This window comes from Carassius carassius, chromosome 28 (genome assembly GCF_963082965.1).
Source record: "Carassius carassius chromosome 28, fCarCar2.1, whole genome shotgun sequence".
Taxonomy (NCBI): Eukaryota; Metazoa; Chordata; class Actinopteri; order Cypriniformes; family Cyprinidae; genus Carassius; species Carassius carassius.
In genome coordinates, this window is record NC_081782.1 from 6707341 (window position 1) to 6729651 (window position 22311).

Consider the following 22311-nt stretch of genomic DNA (forward strand, 5'->3'; position numbering starts at 1 on the left):
GTGTTTATAATATTTCTTTACAGTTTATTAAGACCTGACAAAACACAGCACTCTGAAGTGCCCACAGTTCTTTCCTCACACACGCCCCAAATTTCACACCTGTTCATCCGAGTGTGTCCAGTTGTTCACAATTATATAAGCGATGTGTGTGTATGTCTGCTGTGCTTCCTGAATGTACGATATCCAAGCAGTATGTGTGTGTGTGTGTGTGTGTGAACAGAAAAACCCACTGCAAACTCTTAAAGTGATAGCTCAACAGAAGAAAATTCTGTCATTTACTCATCCTTGTGTTGTTCCAAAGCTGAAAGCGTTTCTAAAGCAAAAGTAAAAAATACAGTGTACATACAATAAAAGTAATGTGGGGTCCAGTGTTGATTTAAACCCCACTGACAAAATAAAATGTCTTCAGAATATCTTATTTGTGTTCCACAGAATCATTCCAAAGTCATTTAGGTTTGTAACAACATGAGTATTAGTAATAATGACTATCATTCCTTTCTAGCCTGTCTTTAAGTCGTACTTTTACTCTGCACTAATATTTACATCCCATCTCTTGAGTAGTCTGTTTGAGTGACTGACTCTATAAACACACATCATTGTAGAACATCCTCTAATTCCACACCACACACCTCATGCAATCCGACAGGGATTAGCAAAACCACCCACTAGATTCCATAAATTTTGAAAACATCCCGTTTGCAATAGGATATGTGATTATGATGAGAAATGCGAGTGGTTAAAAGGCTCTGTTTCACACTAGAGGTGTTAGACTGGTAATGTATAGGGTGCTTTTATCGCTTTCAGAGATTTAACTGTATACACTGCCAGGAGGACGGAGTGTGTGTGCAGTGACATTGACAGCAAGGGTTTAGGATTCATCATGAGTTTTAAGAATGTTGTTTGACGACTGAACAGTGTGTAATGATGTGAGTTGTCTGTGTGTGTGTGTGTGTGTGTGTGTATGATAGACAGAGACGTCGCTTGGTCCATGGGAACGGACCTGCGGGAGAGGATTCATTCAAATCTGTTTCCTTCTCACGCTTAAAATAGAGCCATTGTAATGTCCTTGTCTGTGTGTATGTGTGTGTGTGCACCTGCGTTTGACATTGCATTCTTTTGTCTGCCATCCTTGCTTATCCTGCATTTTTGTTTGTTTTGTGAATGAATGTAGAAATGGCATGCCTAAACTGACCATCCATTTACGCCTTATGTCCATGTCTCACTGTCTCTAGGTGAGGTCTGCCACAAATCTTACACGCAGTTCTCCAATCTGTGCCGCCACAAGCGAATGCACGCAGACTGTCGCACTCAGATCAAGTGCAAAGACTGCGGCCAGATGTTTAGCACCACGTCATCCCTAAACAAGCATCGGCGCTTCTGCGAGGGTAAAAACCATTTTGCTGCTGCTGCGGGAGGATTGTTTGCCCAGGGCATGGCGCTACCTGGCACCCCTGGCCTGGACAAATCCGCACTGGCTGGAATGAGCCATGGGAGTCCTGGTTTAGCAGACTATTTTGGGACAAACCGGCACCATGGTGGGCTGACATTCCCAGCAGCCCCTCCGGCATTCCCATTCAGTTTTCCAGGACTTTTCCCATCAGGACTTTACCACCGGCCCCCTCTAATCCCATCCACGTCACCTATTAACGGCCCTCCGAGTGGTGAACTACGAAAGAGTCCACTGCTGTCTTCACCTATCTCTGGGTCACATGACCTCATGAAGAGTTTACGCAAGGATTCATTCAACGGGGAGAGCGAGAGCATGGTGCATCAAAGGGAAGGATCCGTCTCCAAACCAAGGCACGGCGGGAAGATGAGCGACCAGTCAGAGAGTAGCGATCTGGATGACGTCAGCACTCCGAGTGGGAGTGAGCTGGAAAGCACTTCAGATTCAGAGTTGGACAGCGAAGCTGAAAGCGACCGGGAACGGGTGCGAGTGCGGGAGAATGGGAAAGGACTGAAAAGGAAGTCAAGTGGGTTCAAAGATGCCCAAAGCCCAACTCTTGTCGGCTCTAGTAGTAGTAGCAACACCAATAACGGAAAAGACTTCCCTGTGCCGGGGCCCCTCCCGCCATCTTTGGATGAGCAAACGGCTGTTTCCGGTGCCGTAAATGACTCGATCAAGGCAATTGCCTCCATTGCTGAGAAATACTTTGGTTCTACTGGACTTGCAGGCCTGCAAGATAAAAAAGTTGGGGCATTGCCATACCCTTCCATGTTCCCTCTGTCTTTTTTCCCTGCCTTCTCTCCATCAGTCTATCCTTTCCCAGAAAGGGAGCAACATAGACCTCCAGGCCACAAAAGGGAGCCAGAAAGCCCTCTGGTTGAAGGTAAAAAACCTCAGGGCAGGAACGCTGAATCACCTTTTGACCTCACCACAAAACGGAAGGAAGAACGTCTTGCCACTACTTGCGCCCCTTTGAAACCGGAAGCCTCACATGTACAATCAACCAATCAGGATCAACCGCTGGACCTGAGTCTCGGTGGACGAAGTCGAGGAAAGAGCGTAAGAGGGGAGGAGTTAAAAAAGAACCCTGTCTTTGGTGAGGAGAGGGTGGAACCGGAACCACCCAAGGCCGACCCATCCCTCCAACACGCAAGACCTACGCCTTTCTTCATGGATCCCATTTACAGGTACTGTCAATCACATGTCCTTCCTACTCTCTATGCTTAATGTAATAAACTTAGTTTTGTTAAACTTACCATGAGAACTGATAGAAGTTTAACATCAGCAGGGTTGAGAAGAGAAAGATGAACGATCCTTTCGAAGTCCTCAAGGACAAGTATATGCGGCCGGCTCCTGGATTTCTCTTCCACCCACAGGTGAGATTCATCAGAATATTTTCCCACTGCTAACTCCATTTAATTTTATCACCTCGTCCCTACAGTCCTGCACAAATCATTAGCCTACTTTGAATTACCTCTTTCTATGCTTCTGCAGTCATTGTTCATGCAAGCTGTTCCAGACTGAAATGCAAATAAAAGTACTGCACGACCAGTTTGAAAGCTTTCTTTTGTAGTTCCCACCATTGGTACAAAAAGGTGGTGTGCAGAATTGTAACACATCTTACTTGACTTACACAACAACATGATTATTTTTGCAATAAACTAATTTGGTTTAGTGCCACTATTGGTGAGGAAACTGCTTACAGCTGCTACAAAATAAGCTCAGCACATAAACAAAATTCAAAGCACTTTTAAATGCTGACATAACATTACTTGTCCCATTGAATGCAATTTCTACTATTGACGGAATAACTCCTCATGATGTTAGTATTGATGTAATAGCTACAGTATGTTGGCAGTAGCTTTACAGGGCCCTAGTGTTTTAGCATTAGCATAGCGACTCCCATCTTCCTCCATGTGGTTCTTTTACTGAGTAATCAGGTCCAGATGTGAGATTCAGACAGGGTGGGAGTTTTGTGACACGTCTTTGTGTCGGTGTCTTTGATTATGATGTCACAATATGATACCCAGTTAAACTGCCAGACACTGACCCATATCCCTGGATGGAGACTTTGAATAAGTGTGTGTGTGTGTGTGTGTGTTTATTGTAAATCTTTGTGATTTATGTGATTTGTGCATCTGGAATGAGTGATTTTGTCAGAGTGTAAGTGTGTGGTTTTGTGCCTGAGTGTCTCATTAGTGTGTATTAAGTAACCTGTCTGCTTTGTCATTGTGTGTTCACTATCAGTATTCTGTAAAAAAAAATAATACATAGTTCTCATATAAACCCATACACGTATGTCTGGTACACATATAGACCATGAAACACACTTATAGACACTCACTGGTGTAGTGTTTTATTGGCTGTTTCAGGGCAGTTTTTTATGGGCTGTTTCATTGGCCTGATTTATTCCCTGTGTATGCTTTGTGTCTGCGCAAGATAATATCCACATGTCCCTGACACACTGCCTAACGAGGTGACCTATCAGCATCCACTTTGTTGACCCATGCTTACTGGACTCTCTAATCAGCACCAGGAATGCTATTAACAGCACAGATGTATTATGGGAAATGCAGTTTTAAATCTACTGTATCAGTGCGATGCTGGACAGTGGAGAACAATTCAGACATTGGGAGATAAAGTGGATTGTAGGGAAAAACAAAAAAAATAGTTCATTTAATTTAGTTATATTTATTATATTCACATTTTATTGTATTAAATATACATAAATAAACATCACACTGCATAAACACACATGATCAGTCTGATTCTTGATTTTGATTTGCTGTTTCCCTTCTGTCCTGCCCCCAGTTTCGCATGCCTGATCAGAGAACATGGGTAAGTTACTCTAAACCAAGTCATTCATGTGCTTTCACCACACACACACACACACACAAACACACACAAACAAACACACAAACACATGCTTAATACTTCCATGCTACTCACACACACAGACCCCAACTTCTGCAATACACATGTACCCATAATGCAGTTCACTATTAGCATGACATGCTAGATGAAATGCATGACCCAAACAAACAAATGCATGGACCAAATCGCACCTAAAACAGTTAAATCTGGTCCAAAGTCATTTCCATTCAAATATCCATGTTTTATTCAGTAAACAGCCGCCCTTTTACACTTTTTGTGTGATCTGTTCAATGCATGATAACTGATTGATTAATTTTTTTGGATCTTAGTGCCATAAAACAGCACATTTGGTTCTCTAAATAATATAAAAACACACAACTAGCTTTCAAATGAAATGCTCTCTGGTTAAACACTGAAAAAATGTCTTTTCATGTGTCATTTGGTGCACGCATGTCTCTACTCTTGTGTGCCTATGTGTGTCTTAACCAGACAGAACAGTTGTTATTTCTGATGGCTATCCCTGATAATGCATTCAATGTGAGTGAGCGTGATTATTTACACAGAGAGAGTAACAGACCACGACTCTGATTTGGGGTGGCGACACTCCCGTACGGCATCGCATCACTGGAGGGGTAACAGTCTCTCTGGGACCCACTCTGAGTGTGTGTGTGATAGCACAAGGGGGTTTCCAACCCAAGACATCTGGTACCCTGATAAGATCAACAATTGAAAAAGCTCTTGCTAATGAAGGCCCTCTCAGACACACACTATTGAGAATGGGCAACTCAACAGCTGCCCTACCACAGAGAGGGTGAAGGCTACTTAGCGATCCAGGAAGTCAAATCGCTGCCGATCGCAGATTTCTTTGGATTTCATTGTTACAGCAATCATAGAGATACCAATCTATGGTAATATGTTTAGACTTCCAGGTACCAATCAAACTGGCTATAAAATATGTGTGTGTGTGTGTGTGTGTGTGTATTTTTGACCTAGACACACTTTGTGGACAAAACCTCTAACCCGGAGGAATGTTTTATTGCGCTTTTATAGCTCGGAAGACTTAATGAGTTATGATTCATGTAACTTCGTTTTCTCTGATGTTTCTCCTAAAATAAAGGAATAAAAATAGACACAAATGAGCCAATTGTTGACATGCAGTAAGATCACAGAGCTATAAAACTAATTTTGATAGCATAGTACAAATCAGTTGGTCTTGGATGCATGTGATGAGAAAAATTTGACCTCATTAAAACTGACTTTTAATTGCACGATTTGCTATTTTGGCAAATCCGAGGACAGTTTGAGATATTGTAGTCACATGAAATTACTGGTGTATTTTTCTCTGGAGCTAAATCATAGAAGTAGGAAATGTGAGCAGAAGTCTCCATTTGGTCTGATCTCATTGTGCAGAAGAATCAGTAGAGATATTGATATATATATATATATATATATATATATATATATATATATATATATATATAGTTTATGACAAGATACATATGACTGTATGTATAGAGAGAGTATTTTGTGTTCTCATTTAGATAATGAGATAGCTAGATAAACATTTTGAAAAGATTTATGGATCTTGTGGTTTAGCGGTCAGGCAGATAAGTGAAAAATTACTGTTTTGTTGAGTTTTAAATGCTAATAGAGTGTTAGCCTAGCATTAGTAGAGACAGTACATCATCTAGATAAATGACAGCAGTTGATTAGAAACACTTCTCTCTGTCTCTGTCCATCTCTCCCTCCTTCTCTCTGTCTGTGATTTATGGAGATTGGGAGAGAGAGTTGGGGTATCCCTAATCGAACAGCTCTGACACTTCACATCCTCTCATAGGATGTGAGCCTGACGTTCCAATGGTGAACTTTAACTCCCAGCTGTCATTCCTCATCAAACGTCTGAATTATCTTGTGTCGATCTTTCTCTCTCTCTCTTTCAGTGCCCCTTTCTTTGTCCTCTCCTTTCACATAATACTTGGAATGTAAAGATTGATCTCTTCTTTCTTTCTTTTTCTTTTTTCTTTGAAAAACACTGCAAAACATCTAATATCTGCAGAATAAAGTCAAAGATCTCGGAAAATTCATCAGACTTTCAGATTCTCATCCACATTCAGTTTACTTGTATGTCAACAACCATTTGTGAAAACAGATTACATTGTCTAGGAGGATTTAGATGGGAAATGTTTGAGTTTATTTTGAGATCTTTGATTTGGATTGGGATACAGAAAGTAGTGCAGTTGAGAATTTAGCACAAGTTCCCATTGACTCTCCAGTGCCGTCTTTGTTTCCTAAAACTTCTCTAATATCTTCTGCAGAAGGAAACAGACATTTATTTGTGTGTTTATGTATGCATGTCTGTGTGTGTGTGTGTGTGTGTGTGTGTGTGTGTGTGTGTGTGTATCGTGTATGTCCTTCACTGTGAATCAGGACTGATTTGTCACCAAAACCCGAAACAAGAAAAGGGAAAATTCAATACACACATGAAATAATGCAAATCCACTCTGCTTTCTGAAAGCCCTCACTGTTGCGCTGCGGTTGATAGGCCCGCTCGCCTACAGGGACCCCCCGGCCCTCCTTCCCTCAGCTCCGTCCCCTCCTTCTCCTTCCTATGATATCATTATTACTGCTGTCTCAGCCTTGATCAGTAATGTCAACATCTTTCATATTGACGAATGTGCTGTCTGCTCATATTGTGCACTGAATGCTTTATGGCCAACATAGGACATGAATCACTCCTGCTCTTCAGCACGCCTCACACACACACACACACACACACATAAACACACACACATACATATACACACACACTCAGGCCTTATGTTGTTCTCATTCTCTGGCTGACACACACATGTAGCTCTATCCCCTTTGAGAGTGTGTCCATTTCTGATGAAAGCAACTGTTAGGCTTAATTAGTAAATTGGCAGCGGTTCTTATCCGCATGAATCTCTGTGTGTGTGCACATGTGTGGTCCATCTTATAATGTGCATTGTTAGTTGAGTTTGTGCGCCAAAATTGGACATTACAGATCAGCGAAAGCATTTCACACTGTTATCCGAGAGTGAAAGTTCACGGTCGGCGTTTTGCCCCGCACATCTGTGGTAGAATGCAACTCCACGTCAATAAATGCGAGTAACACAGTTGGGACGTGTGTCCTTAAAGACCTCACAGCGAGGTAATAAAACCTTTCTCTATCTCTCGCAGATGTCGGCGATTGAAAACATGGCTGAAAAGCTGGAATCCTTTGGCTCTTTGAAGCCAGACGGTGGTGACATCATGCGTTCCATTCCCTCCATGTTCGACTTCCGGGCTCCGCCCACCACCCTTCCTGAGACACTGTTACGCAAAGGCAAAGAGCGCTACACCTGCAGGTAACAATGCCAATGAACACTCAGTTCCTTCTAGCACAGACCATATCTTTTTTAAAATACTTGATTTATCTACTTTTTAAAAAACAATTTTAAAAGAACTGAACTAACAAATTTAAATATATATATATATATATATATATATATATATATATATATATATATATATATAGTAATTAAAAAAACTAAACTAAGAAAATTGTATAGCATCAAATCTAAAAACAATATATAGCAAGTAAATAAACAAAACTAAGAAAATGTCATGATATATAAACAAATAACCCTAAAAAAAAAGAATACAACCAAAACTAAATAAATTGTAAAGTATCTAAACAAAAAAAATCTAAAACAAAATAAAAAAATTGTTAGTAAACAACCAAAACTAGACAATTTGTTTAGTAACTACAACAAAAATAAATGAAAAATGTATACATCAAGCCTACGCAAATTGCATAGTAACTAAACAAAGGAATCTAAAAATATATATGAAGTAAATAAAAATTTTTTTATAACAACTAATCAAACAATTTAAACAAATTAGAACAAGCTAAAATCATATAGTAAACAGTTTATAGTCAATGGGTTCAGTATGTATGATTAAAGCTGTCATATCAGATTTTCGCTACAGGATTATCAATGCCAAAACAATCTTTGATAGCGCAGTTATCGTGATATCTGGAAAAAAATACAATGCCATCAGTCAAATTCATCTTTAACTTTGTGTAGTATTAACACAATGTCAATATTTAATTTGATAAATATTACAGTTATTGGAAATAACTATATTGGTATACTGTCTGTGACACCCTTAATTAAAATGAATTAAAGTTTAATAAATAATATTTATAAATAACTTTTGTTTGTTTTTGTTGTTTCATTAATAAGAAGTTTAAGTAAACATTTGTTTGATGTTTAATGAGTGATGACAGCACTGAATGTGGAATGTGGCAGGGTGTTTTTGGGAAATGTGTGTGTGTATTGCTGAGTATTGTTCCTTGAGATCTGTTTCCTTCCCTTATAGATACTGTGGCAAGATATTCCCACGCTCTGCCAACCTTACAAGACATCTACGGACACACACAGGAGAGCAGCCTTACAGGTGACACTCTCTCACACACATATACACTAATATATAGTGTTTGATGTAATCAGTTATTCACATACTCAGCATTGTAGCAAATAAGTTGAATTACATATTAATGCACAAACCATTTTCAGAAGAATTCTTTATTGTGATTAGAAATTATTAATAAATGTACTTCGAACATTCGTTTTTTACCACAATTTTGTAAATCCCATGTCCATAATGTTTCCATAAATTATTATTTATAAAAGTATTTAATTGAATGCAACTATTATATAAGCAAATACAGTTTTTTTTCCTTATTTGATATTACACAGTTATACACAGTTATAGGACAGACACACAGGGAGACTGAAGGAAGTGTGTATGAATAATGGAGGTGATGAGTGGCATACAGCTGCAGGCCAGCAAAGGCAGCTGGGTAATTAGGCCTGTGTTTGGGGCTCAGACTCTTTCGGGGAGTTTTAAAATATTGCACAAAAAAAGGCGTGCGCACACACTGCGTTTGTGGTCCGTCTGACCACAGGGGAGGTTTGTACAGGGCTGTGTTACTTTCCAGATAGCCTCAATCTCCTTGTGCTGGCAGCGCTTTAAACAAGCCGGTGATCAGCCTTTAACTGCAATTTACTTTCAGTTTTTTCTGTTGCATACGGAGGGGGAGAGATGGAGAGGGAGGGAGAGATAACAGGTTCCTGGGAGATGCAGTTTAGCGCACAACTCTACAGTGGAGGGGAAGATATGATCACGTAATCATACGGATAATTCTGCGTGAAGAGACTTGGCACATGCAGTCATTTTCAGAGCGGAGGGAGGATGTGGACGAGAGAGTTTGAGTGTTACTGAGTTGGCCAAAGATTAGAGACACAGAGTTCATGACCACTCAATCATGTGTTTAGGACCCTGCATGTGTGTGTGCGAGATGGATAACATGAGAGAGTTTGATTTCTCATGTCTGTATATTGTAAATTCTGTATGGTCTAATTATGTTCATTTGTGTCTGTGTGTCCGCAGATGTAAGTACTGCGATCGTTCGTTCAGTATTTCGTCCAATCTTCAGCGTCACATCCGTAACATCCATAACAAAGAGAAACCCTTCAAATGCCATCTTTGTGACCGCTGCTTTGGGCAACAAACCAACCTGGACCGGCACCTCAAAAAGCACGAGAATGGTAATTTATCAGGTATCCATACACATCTATAAAAATAAATAAATAAATAAGAAAATAAATACAATTCATTAAAAACAGCATTTGTAAATAACCTTATTAGCAGCTGTTAGTTATTTGATACTTACATTTAATATACCTAAATTATACAAATATATGTTGTTTTTTACGTGTAGGCACAGCAATGTCGTCGCCCCGTTCAGAGCTGGACAGTGGCAGTGCCATCTTGGAGGACAAGGAGGACTCCTATTTTAACGAAATACGAAACTTCATCAGTAACACGACACGGAACGCCACTTCTCCGTCACACTCCGAGGAAGGGTAAACACCGTCTTCTTCCTCATTTACTCTAATAAATACACTGTTCATACACAAAATCCAACTTTTGGGGGGTAAAACAGCTCACTCATCATCAGAGCCTTGGCTTAGTGGTTAACGCAGTGTTCAAACTTTGAGCTTATACAAATAGGTTTGAATAAATCTTCACATGGGTTCTCGGTCCATCTCATAATTGTCTGTCCTTCTATCAAATTATAAAGTTTTATATTTAAATTGTATTATATATATATATATATATATATATATATATTTTTTTTTTTTTTTTTTTTTTAATAATACAATTTAATCACTAAAATCATATTTATTTTATTTTGTCTGTCTGTCTGTCAGTCAGTCAATCAGTCAAAACAATGCATGTCCAAAGTCCCCAGATTGAGTTTCTATGTAAAATTTGAGATATTCACATTCCTCCCAGTCATGTGTGGGCTCATGCACACACGCAAACTCACACGCAAGCGGAGTGTCCATTAGGCTGTCAGTCATCAGTTGGCGCTAGTTGCCTCAGGCAGATTGGAGGTTATTATACACAAACATTACTGAACACAACACTTCTCATGCCTTGTTCATTAACCCTCACCTCTGAGTCTATAGCATCACATGAAAGGAGCGGACCGGTATCGCAGTGTGTATTAAGCACACATGTGAACGTATCTGTGTGCGTACATATATTCTGTATGGTTGTTAATCATTAGTCTGTCGCCTGCGGTTTTAAAGAGCAAAGATTAGGGCAGGTCTCCAGCAGGACGTGATTACTGATTGGCCGATTGCGAGCGCGAGCAGAACGCTGTTGACTTTTGGTTGCGTGTGCATACATGAATTTTGCCATCTGCATATGATAATTATCGCTGATCATTTCCCAGCAGTGATCATCAGGTTGGATGACGGTTTAAATGTTTGACCTGGTCATCTGTGTGTGTGACAGATAAAGATCGTACATGCTTTTGTTTTTTTGATTTCTTAATTATTTTGTTTAAAAGATCCTAGAGTCATTACAAAATCGCCTGTGTGTATGTGTGTGTTTGTGCGGGTCCCACATCTGGTCCCAACATGTGTTTGTGAACAGGAAGTAGGTGTGGGAGAGGAGGTCAGAGGTCGCTGGATGTTTCCTGTCAGAGTGACTGCTCCTCATAGATACTTTATCCTCCACAAATTACCACAGCTCTCTCTAATTAGCCGATCTGTTTTCATCATCACGCCATCACTGCTTCTTTCGTTCTTTCGTTCCCTCTCTCGCGGTTTTAGCGGGGTGTGGAGTGATGAGAGAAGGTGGTTTTGGGGATTATCAGACATGTGGAAAGGGCTTTATACGGTCAACCCTGTGACTTTACACTAATCTGAGGGAAGAATGGAGATGTAGATGTAAATGAAATAGATGGAGGTGAGAGATGAAACCTGGAGGAAACATTTTATTGCACAAAGACATAATGGAGTTCTCAAGTTATGTTTCACTTAGGGATCAACTTTGTCCCAGATTTCTCATGAAGATTGTTGATATACAATAAAAACATGGATGGATGGATGGACGGACGGATGGATGGATAGACGGATGGATGGATGGATGGATGGATAGATAGATAGATAGATTTTCTCATCCTCTCTGTATTTGTAATTTTCCCTGTCTGTTTTTAAACTTCAGATAGGAAGTTGCTATTTTAAGTTGAGGAAATAGTAGAATTGGGACAAAACGAGGGAATCAGCCTTAATATGACTTCTTTGGCTGGCGTATATTTGTGTGTGTGTGTGTGTGTGTGTGTGAGTTTGGATAGCTGGTCTCTGTGGGGAAATGGCTGCTTTGGCAGCTCTTTCTCTCCACTCACCAAATGGGCTGTCAGCTAAATATTTGGCCTATTAGATGAATTGGAGATAAAGAAGAAAATAAACTGGGGAAAGAGGAGATGTGAGCTGTTTGAGTGAGAGAGAGCGAGAGCTGAAAATAAGTGAGAGGAAGTGTAGAGGCCTGCTGTCTTAAGTGCCCTGCCGATGGGCGGCTCATTTCTGCCAACCAGGGGCCCTCATAACTGATGACAAACAGTCTCTTTCTCCAACACACTCGCCTTCTTTCTCTCAGTATTTCCTCTCATTTAGAAAGCGTGGGCATGTGGTTCTGCTTTTTAAGATGGTTTATTTTTTCGAGGCAAACAGAACTTGGTTTCAGCGCTAAATGATTTTCTTTCTGTAATCAAGGATCAGCGTATCAATCAAAAATTCATGCCTGCATAATGTCATTACTAACAATTCTCTTTGTTCTTCGTAGGCTGAACGGCAGTCATTTTGATGGCGACAAAGCCCTGCCTGGTAAGGGGTCACATGACCTGAATGAAGAAGAGGGGGAGGAGCTCGGAGCAGAGGAAGAGGAGGCGGAGCATAGCGACAGTGCCAGGAAACCCAGCGAGGATGGCGTGCCCAGCAGTCTGGATCACGACATAAACGATGACATCGATTTCGAGGGACCAGATGATCTCGAGATGAACAGCAAATCCTCGCCACAAAGGTATGCGGATAAAAAACTTGTTTATATGCAATTATTTTGTGGCTGTAAATGAATCTTCTAAAAATAATCTCTGCATCATTTGCAGGTTTAATGAGGAAGAGGACGATGAAGATCACAGCAGTTTCTCCACGCTGGATCACATCCGTCACTTTAGTATGGAGGATGGAGACCTCAGCGACAATGATGTCACCAGCTTTGGCCCCACCCACCTGCAAGAGGGCATCAAGCAGCCACTATACAGGAAATCTAAATCACAGGTATAACCTTACAGGGCACAAAAAAACTAAACTACTTTTTCAAAATAATATAAGTTCAGAAATTGTTTCGTAATTTTTACAATATTATTTTAAAATAAATTACTTATTGAAATACTAATATTTTTATTTTAGTGTTGTTAATAATAATAATAAAAACAACAACAATAATTAGTAGTAGTAGCAGTAGCAGCATAAAAATATTTTAATAATTTAAATAATAACATAAAAATGTCCATGTTAGTTTGTGTTTTATAATTAACATTATTTTATTAATTGTCTTATTAAATGATATTATTAATAACATTATTAATGTTTTTTTATATATTAAATGTTAAATTAATATTTAAAAACAAATACTAAACAATTTATTTGATCACTAACATTTTATTTTGGTGTTATTATTAATATTAATTAGTAGCAATTAATTAACAATAATAAATTTTTTATTAATTAATAATAAGAATCAAATTTTCCTTTAAATAATTTACTTATAGAATTACTATTTTATTTTATTGTTATTATTATTATTATTATTATTATTGCTGCCATTATTTGTAAATAAATTGTTCTTATTAATAAAAAAAATAATACATTTTCCATGAATACAATTTTATTGTTTTATTAATTGTATTATTAATTATCAATGACAATAATAATAGCATAATTAATATTATAAAATACTTTTTTCTAAAATACATTTCCATGAATATAGTTGGTGTATTTGTAACTGTATATCTCTCTTTTTTTTAGGCATATGCTATGATGCTGTCCTTAGCTGATAAGGATCCACTCCATTCGTCTACCCATAATGCCCCGATGTGGCACAGCTTGGCCCGCGCTGCAGAACCCAGCGCCATTCAGTCTCTAAGTCACGTATGACACACCCATGTACCATGTGACCTATCTTAACATTGTGCTAGACTACCGCCAGAGTCCCTGGTCCACACTCACGCCTGCACAAGTGCCCAAATCCTCATTCACTTCCACCACACACACAACCAGACCCTGTGCATAGCAGCTCACTGTCCCGCATACATCAACAAATGATTGACTGACTGTTTGATTGACTTATTGATTAGTAGGAATGACAATAGTGTCAGAAATTTTGATGGTGATGATGAAGACGATGATGACAATAGTAGTAAGACATAATAATAATAATTGTATTTATTGTCAAGTTCCAATGTTTTGCACAGCAGTGGCAGCTGGTGAACAGTTTTTGAGATTGCTAATGAAACGTCGGTGTCATGTTCGTGAGTTTTGTCCGCTAAAACCGATGGTTACTAAGAGTAACAAATAAAAGTCTTCCACAAGACGAATGTGATCACAGACTATTCAGGCACAACCGCTTACCGGCCTGTAAATATCTTTAGAATTACCGCCATCACACATGCAAACACAAATAAACTCAAATACAGACGCAAAACAAACGTGTGTTTTTCAAACATTCTTTTAGGTCTTGTACAGAAACGTACAAGTTTACAAACTTATGTGAGGGGTCGTGGGGTTAGTGTTTCTCTTTTAAGATATTCTCCAGGAGTTTGTAAATTTGAAAACTTAACAGATACACATAAAAGGTGTGACCTTTAGACCTCTCATTGACGCTGCTTGTAAAAAAAAAAAAAAAAAAAACAGTTGTAAGGAGCAAGACGGTGTCTATTTTCAAGTTCTGTCCAATTAAAGCACTGCATTACCGTCAACCCACTTTCCTGGCAGTTTGTGCGAAAACATGCTCTTTTTAGTTAGTTTTTTTTTTACGTTGAGAGAGTGGTTGGCAAAAATACTAGATTTTTTTTTCGAAATAGAAAAACTAGTTTAAGAATTGAATCTGTAGAATTCGTGTAAAGGGCATTTTGTCATTTCCATGGTAACTTTTTCTGTTAGTTGGCCAACGATACCACTAAATAGCCTGAATGCTAGACTTTAGCTACACCATCCTTGTGTCTTTCATTTATAGACAATCATGGGTTCCTTGTGTTTATTTTTTTCCCCTTGTCGTTTGTTGCTTTGTTTTTGTCTTTCTTTTATTTCTTGGTTGATGTCGTCAATGTTATTGCTGTGTATCTTGAAAGTTGTATTTATTTCTCTGCAAACTGTAGTTTGTTTACTGAATAGCACTGCTCTCAAGCGCCCCCTTATGTTGAAATGAAGAATTTCTGACTGAAAATTTTGGGGGAAGAGACTCTTCTGGGGTTTGTAGAAATGTCTGAAAGCCAGATAGTATTACATGTATCACCACATCTTATACTTCTAATAAAACTGGTAAATGAAATAGATATTACTTAGGTTTTTTTGTATGACAATTTATTGATTCAACTGTAAAATATAAAAAATGAGAAAATAGAGGAAAAAAAAGAAAAGAAGAATAAAAACAGCTGATATTATTTCTTCATAAAACGCATGATTGGTCCAAGCTGTACCTGACATTTTCTATGGTTGTCTGCAAGCTTGTGTGACATTTGGGTCCATGTTGATTTCTTGTGCCAAACCTAGGAGAAATGCCAGATTTTGTTTATCCTCACGAGGTGAAGGACCGGATCTTTCCTATTTCACTTTGTTTGTTTTTTTTGTCGATGTTTATAATCCCATTTTTAAAAGTAATCAGTGAGTTGAGGTACTTCTGTTTTAATGCTTTCTACAATGTAACTGTATTGCATTATAATTCAATACTGTGGGAGGAGTTACTGAGAAATAAAAAAAAAAACTCCTATGTTGGCGGACTGTGCACTCTCACATCGACTCTGTCTCTGTTTGTTTTAGGTGACTCTAACAAAATAAATTTTAAGGTCATATTCCAACCCAAAAGTAAAAGAAAATATTTAGATATAAATTTATTTAGATATAAATTGTTTTTTGCATATAGAGAATAAGGACTAATATTGCTTGCATTATAAAAGTATTAAGTATATATATATATATATATATATGTAGTCATCAAAATGTTCCTAAGACAAGAACGCATTTTGATTTTAGGACAAATGTTGTCTAGCATATATATATATATATATGTATGTATGTATGTATGTATGCATGTATATATATATGTATATATATATATACATATATACATATGTCCACACAAGTATATAACCATAATTATTATAATTCAAATTCTTAAATTCCCATTATTTCAATAATTATGATTATATTGTGCAGGTGCAATGTTTTTTTTTTTTCCTTTAATAAGATTTTTTTTTTCAAGACAGTGAAAAATATATTTATAGTATTTAAATAGTATATTAAATATTGTTATATTAAAGTATATTTTACATTAGTATTTATTGTACTAAATCTTCTTTATGCTGAAATAAAAATAATTGACAATATATGACTATAATTATAATTCATTGTCATTCATTGTCTCAAATTCCGCTTATTTTAATCATTTATTGCTACACTAAAATCTGCTAAGTAAATTTAGTTGGTGCAATAAATACTATCACAAGTTTATTACAGTAATGCAATCTAAAAAAATTAAATGTATTTTATTATTTTTATTTTATATATATATATATACATAATTTTCTTATATCATTTGTATTTTGTTTTTCTTGATTTTTATATATATTGTGCTTTTTCCATAATAATGTCTCTGTATTAGAGCCCAAAATATGCTGGTGCAAAGAAGATGTTCTCACACAGATACTCAGTGTGCCGCAGACACACACATTTCTAAAGACAGAATAAAACTCTTTTGATAGCTGCTCTCTCACACACCCACTCGTATTATTTCACACCGAGACCCATAAAAATCTGGTTCACACACACTGCCAGACGGACACAGCGCGAGTCTGATCCCCGGTCATCGCTCTCACACAGATCCACTGTCCCACAGCCAGAGAGAGTCTGCGAGAGAGAGAGAGAGAGAAAAGCGGCTGAAAGGCAGAGGAGGGAGGCAAGAATGCACGCTGCACTCGTTTGTTTGAGGGAAATGATGGATGAGGTGGAGAGATGTGATGACCTGGCTCATCGCTCAAACTCTCAATGAGAAACAACATTCGACTGATGTCTCTCTCTCATTGTTTAAACGGGATCCAACTTCTCCTGCCAACCCGGTCAGAATCTCTCTTTCTCACCCTCATAATTCTACCTCCTTTCCTAATCATATTCCCCATTGTCTTTTTTTTTCAGAGGGATGTCATTTTTATCACTCTCTCTTCCAGTCCATCTATTCTTCTCCTTCTGTCCTTTCCTCACCCTCTTATTCTCTTTCTCTCTCTCTCTCTCTCTCTCTCTCTCTGATTTGTAGAGGGTGGATGCCATTGTGGACAGAGGGGTGATGACTGCTTGTCTGAGATCGAGGCTTTGTGTGTGATGAGAGGCAGGGTGGGAAAATTAGTTAAGACCTCTTTGTGTTTCCTGCCATTTTCACTCAACATAAACTTGATTTTGTTGTCCCTGTCCGCATTACAAGGGTTAGACGACACTGCCGCGCAAAGACAAAACACTGTCACTACAACCCAAACAAATGAAAGTTCTGTCAACATTTACTCACCATTGTATTGTTGCAAACCTCTATGATTTTCTTTCTTCTGCAGAACACAAAAGGTAATATTTTGGAAAATGGTGGTTGGTGTGTGTGTGTGAGAAATAAAAGTCAAGAGGGTCCAGTGTTGTTTTGAACCCCACTGACTTTCATTTGTATTAACTGTTCTTACAAATATCTTCTTTTGTGTTCTGGAGAAAAAAAGGAAGTCAATACAGGTTTGGAACGACATGAGGGTGAGAAAATGACAGAATTCAAATTCTTTATGTGAACGATCCCTTCAAGGCTTGTTTGAACAGGGCCTCTAAAAGAACTTGATGATGGTTAAAAAAACTAAATGAAATGTGAGAAAAAAATTGTATGTAAACTCACAATTTTTTTTAAATAAAAATATGAGGTGGCAATAGTTTTGTGAAAGACTGCAAAAATATTAAAATATTTATTTTATAAATATAAAATCTTATTTATAAAAATTCATCTCTGTGGCTTCACAATGATCAAAAAATAATAATTTTTTGGTTGGTTTGTTGGGAAAGTGTGAGCTAGAATGAAAACTGTGTCAAATCAATAAAAAATGTTGTTGCCATTATTCTGCATTTTATAAGTATGCTAAAACAGTATGGAAGCATATGGGTAGCAAAATTAATTTTGAAATGGAATTGGCAAATGGAATTAGAAAATTATTAAATTTACATTTTCCCATACATATGTGCAACATTTAGTGCAAAATAAAAATGCTACATTTGACATTTCCTATACTATTTTTAATATGTAAATTAAAAACCTAAGTTGCAAAATTAAAATGTATTACACAAATTGATTAGGTGTTTAATATGTCAATTTAACATGTCTTTTTGCTTATGTGCATCAATCGGAGTGTAAAACAGTGAGATGTTGAGGCAGGTGAAAAGCATTTGGTCAATGGTGAATATTAACCTATTGTGCGTCCTGCTACCGAGCCCCGCCTTGATGTAATGATTGACAGGTTGGGGGCGTGTTCGGCTCTGAATGCACTTTCAAATCCACACTGACTTAAACTATATTATCGCAGCGTATTTAATCAAAATGCAATTGAAACGTCTTAAGTGTACATGTCAATGCATTTAAGAAAAATAAAAGATTTAAATCACCATTTTTGCTTTTGCTGCACCTTTGGTTCAGAATGCATTTAGAAATTCCCATTTCATTTTTCAACAATTATCACGCGGTATCACAATGAAAATGAAATCCCAAGTGTCCTACCCATAAGTCTAAATGCATTCATGAAAAATGGCATTTACATTATAATTTTGTCTACAGTTTTTGCTTGAACATTCAATGTATCTAATCAATTTTATTTAAATTTTGCATCTTATAAACCATTAAAATATGTTTTTAATTTAAATATTAAAACTATAGGAAATGGTAATGTAAATTATATTTTTAAACTTGTTAAACTGCATTTTTTTAGACTTTACAACAAGTTTCCTTTTATTAACATTAATTAACTACATCAGTTAACATGAACTAACAAGGAAAAATACATCTAAAAGCATTTATTATAGCTCATGTTAATTCCACCATTTACTAATACATTAAAACCAAAAGTTGTATCTGTTAATACTATTTAGTGGAAAAAGGAATTTCCAGAGTTGTTTAGACCTGACTGGTCAAAACAGTGAAATTTCAGTGTAAGGACACCTATTGTTTTGTTTTTGTCCTGCACCTGAGCCCACTTTGTATTTTTTACTATTTTTTTTATATTATTTAACAGACCTACATTAGCTAACATGAACTAACAATTAACAGTTGTATTTTTAACTATCATGAATAACGATAAACAAATAATGTTACAGATGGGTTGCTCATTGTCAGTGTTAGTTGATGCATTGACTGACGTTAACTAACGGGACCTTATTGTACAGTAAAGTGTTGCAAGACCAAAGTTGTCCCTTATTTAAGTGGAAACTGAAATGTAAGGTACACACAGTAAAAGCGGTGTCACACTCACTGATAATTGATGGACTGCTTTTGGTCAGCGTAAGCCGTCAGTCTCTGAGCTCAGCGGGGCGTCCTGCTTTGATGAGGTCATCATGGGTCAGCCAGCTCTGATGAGGTCACAGCAGGTCGTCCCACTTTGATGAGGTCGGCTGGAGAGGGGTTTGTGGGTGCTGTAGTAGGGTGAAGGTGATAATGGGTCTACAGAGGAGGAAAAGAGGCCAACATGGACCATTACTGACCAGCTGTTTGCTGTGTACGTCTGTCATGTGCTTGAAATATCACAGGCCGCGGCTTGTACATCTTCCTCTACAGGGCTGCATCTCGACCCTCATGTACTGTCAATATGAGTGTGTGTGAGCTCCTCCTGCACACAGAGTCACACTAGTCCTTCTCAAGGGAGTGGTTGTGTTTGACGGTGGAATTTCCCATCGCTCTCATCAGAGTGTATGGATCTATCTAATGAACTAATGAGCCTTTTGGCATTGGTACAAAAACAGCCACACATACAACATCCCACTCTTATATGTGTGTTCAAACACGGGCCCCTCTCTTTCATGTCGACTGAAACATGCCCGTACACTCTGCCACCACCCCACAGTGGCACCGCAGACCTGGTCGGGACATCTATCATGGCCCCTGAGTGCAGGGTGTGACACTGCTGGCACTCTCTGCCTGATTAACTTGGCACCGTAACTTGCCCCTTTGCCAGACGAAACAGCACCCGCTGTGCTTAATGGTCGGTACAGAAGCCAGTGCAGGCCTTTCATACATGATGGGCATAGAGAGCCATCTTTAAAGTGATTTCTAATACAACAAGTCATGATTGGCTGATTGATGTAACAGCTTATTCTTAAAGCCTGTTTACAGCACGGATGACAGCTATAACAAGAACAATAACTATAGAGTTTAATTATACTAGAACAGCGAAGTCCACGCCACAGCTATAACTATAACATGACAGAAAAACAACACTGTTGCTTATCACTTTCAGGAAATTTTTTTTAACAATCGACAGCCAATCAGAGTCCACTTGACCTTAAAGAGCTGGAACATTGGTGGCAAATGCCGTGTTAAAACACCAATGTTAAATAATTCCATGAATTACATTAACTTACCTGAATTATCGGATTTATAATGTTATTACTTTTTTCCGTCATGAAGTTAATTCATAAGCCAAATGAAGGCTTACTATGGATACGTTTACACAACAACAATGTAGGCTATAGAAAACTGAAGAAGTTTTCGCAAAAACATCTTAGATGCTGTATTATGCATGCCATTCCCGACGTTTGCGATGTCACTGTTTTTTAAAGAAACTTGCACTTGCCTAAAGACTAAACTTGCAATATGTATTTGCATGACTTCACCTTTTCCACAAATTAACATATTTATACTCCTTATTTTTCGTGGATGTGGCTTGAAAGGATACAGCTACGGCCGGAAAATAAAGAAAAATTTAATTTGCTACCTTTTAGATTTTGTTTTATTAATGTCTACACCCCAACCTTAAAGGTACAATTTGTAAGATTTTTGCAGTAAAATATCCCAAAACCACTAGGCTAGTGTTATATATTTTGTCCAGCTGATTACTAACAATATCTCTAATGTTTTCAACTACTTGTAAATCATGAGAAAATTCCCATTCTAAACAGTGATACGGGGCAGTGCAGTCACCTGTCGATGACGTTAGTTACCCTTTGTTACCGCCTTTACTGACGTAGAAACTACATGACAACAGTGTCGTGGACAAATGCGGAAGTAGGTTCGCGACAAACTTCAACTAGAAAGAGATGCTGATCTCGCTTGTGTTTTACTCGACAGGTGAGTTGTTTTGATTCGTATCTTTACAGAAAACGTATGCTATTATAACGATCAACAAGATTAGTATTATGGGGCATACACGCCAAACGCGGGGCATTGCGTCTCTAGACCCGCGCGAGGACACGTCTGATCGATAGTCTGATTGTGTCTTTGCATTGACTTTGTATGTAATCTACTCACGCAAATCGTTGAACTCACGTTAAATCCATGATTTATCTTTCCGTCTGATTGATGGCCGTCAGCATTTGGGTAGAAGACAACAAATCCCATCATTCCAAGCTCCTTCTTAGCGTCATCAAACCACGCAATTGTTATTGTTTTTGTAGTGTGCCCTCTCGTGGCAGGTCCTACAACCTGTACCTTTAAACCTAACCTTACAATAACGCAAATAGGCCTACAGTAATTAACTGTTGACAAAAATGACAAAATATCGATGTGCCTAATAGGACAATCTGGCCATAGCTGTAGCTATCCCTTTCAGCAGTGTCAAACCTAGACTTGTGGGGGCCCTATGCTAAACTGGGCAAGGCCTATTTTTAATTGAATGTGTCTGGATTCCAGTGTCGCTTCAAGATATTTTTAGTTGTACAAAATTGCTAGTATTGATGCTTGATATTTCAAACTGGAGTATCTTACCAAATTATTTTAATGTATTATCTAAATTGAGAACACACTGGTTTGCAGTGCAAAGTTTTACCATTTATTATTCTTCTCCTCATTTCCCTACAGTGCTAATAAACCGGAAGTCTCGCACATTCGCAGAAAATGACTACCATATTGAAAAAAATACCTTTTACTTTAAAGTACAAAAAAAAAAAAAAAGCATAAGCCAAAGGAAGAGTTTTTAAGGGTAGGCTACATTTACGGAAAAGATTTTCTCTTTTCATTTTTAAAACAGTATTATGCATGCATCAGGCCAGAAGTTGGCGATGTCGCTTTGAACTGGCGCATGCCTAAACTATCGGTATCACAGTCTATGATAGATATCGTAAAAAAAGCAC

The 22311-nt window shown here is 37.9% G+C and overlaps 1 protein-coding gene across 15 annotated transcripts in view; it reads left to right on the plus strand.

Moving 5' to 3' along the window:
* mecom (MDS1 and EVI1 complex locus) overlaps positions 1-15756 on the plus strand; it is a 176024-nt gene extending 160268 nt beyond the window's left edge. For 6 of the 15 annotated variants that reach the window (XM_059514026.1, XM_059514013.1, XM_059514019.1 and 3 more), the window contains 10 exons: positions 1233-2634; positions 2733-2823; positions 4259-4285; positions 7523-7689; positions 8708-8785; positions 9782-9951; positions 10113-10257; positions 12530-12766; positions 12852-13023; positions 13774-15756. In XM_059514026.1, the coding sequence (XP_059370009.1) occupies positions 1233-2634; positions 2733-2823; positions 4259-4285; positions 7523-7689; positions 8708-8785; positions 9782-9951; positions 10113-10257; positions 12530-12766; positions 12852-13023; positions 13774-13902 (2618 nt within the window). In that variant the 3' untranslated portion in view covers positions 13903-15756. The remainder of the gene's footprint in view (positions 1-1232; positions 2635-2732; positions 2824-4258; positions 4286-7522; positions 7690-8707; positions 8786-9781; positions 9952-10112; positions 10258-12529; positions 12767-12851; positions 13024-13773) is intronic. The other 9 variants (XM_059514020.1, XM_059514012.1, XM_059514017.1 and 6 more) reach the window with 4 other exon arrangements.
* Positions 15757-22311: the final 6555 nt, after the last annotated feature.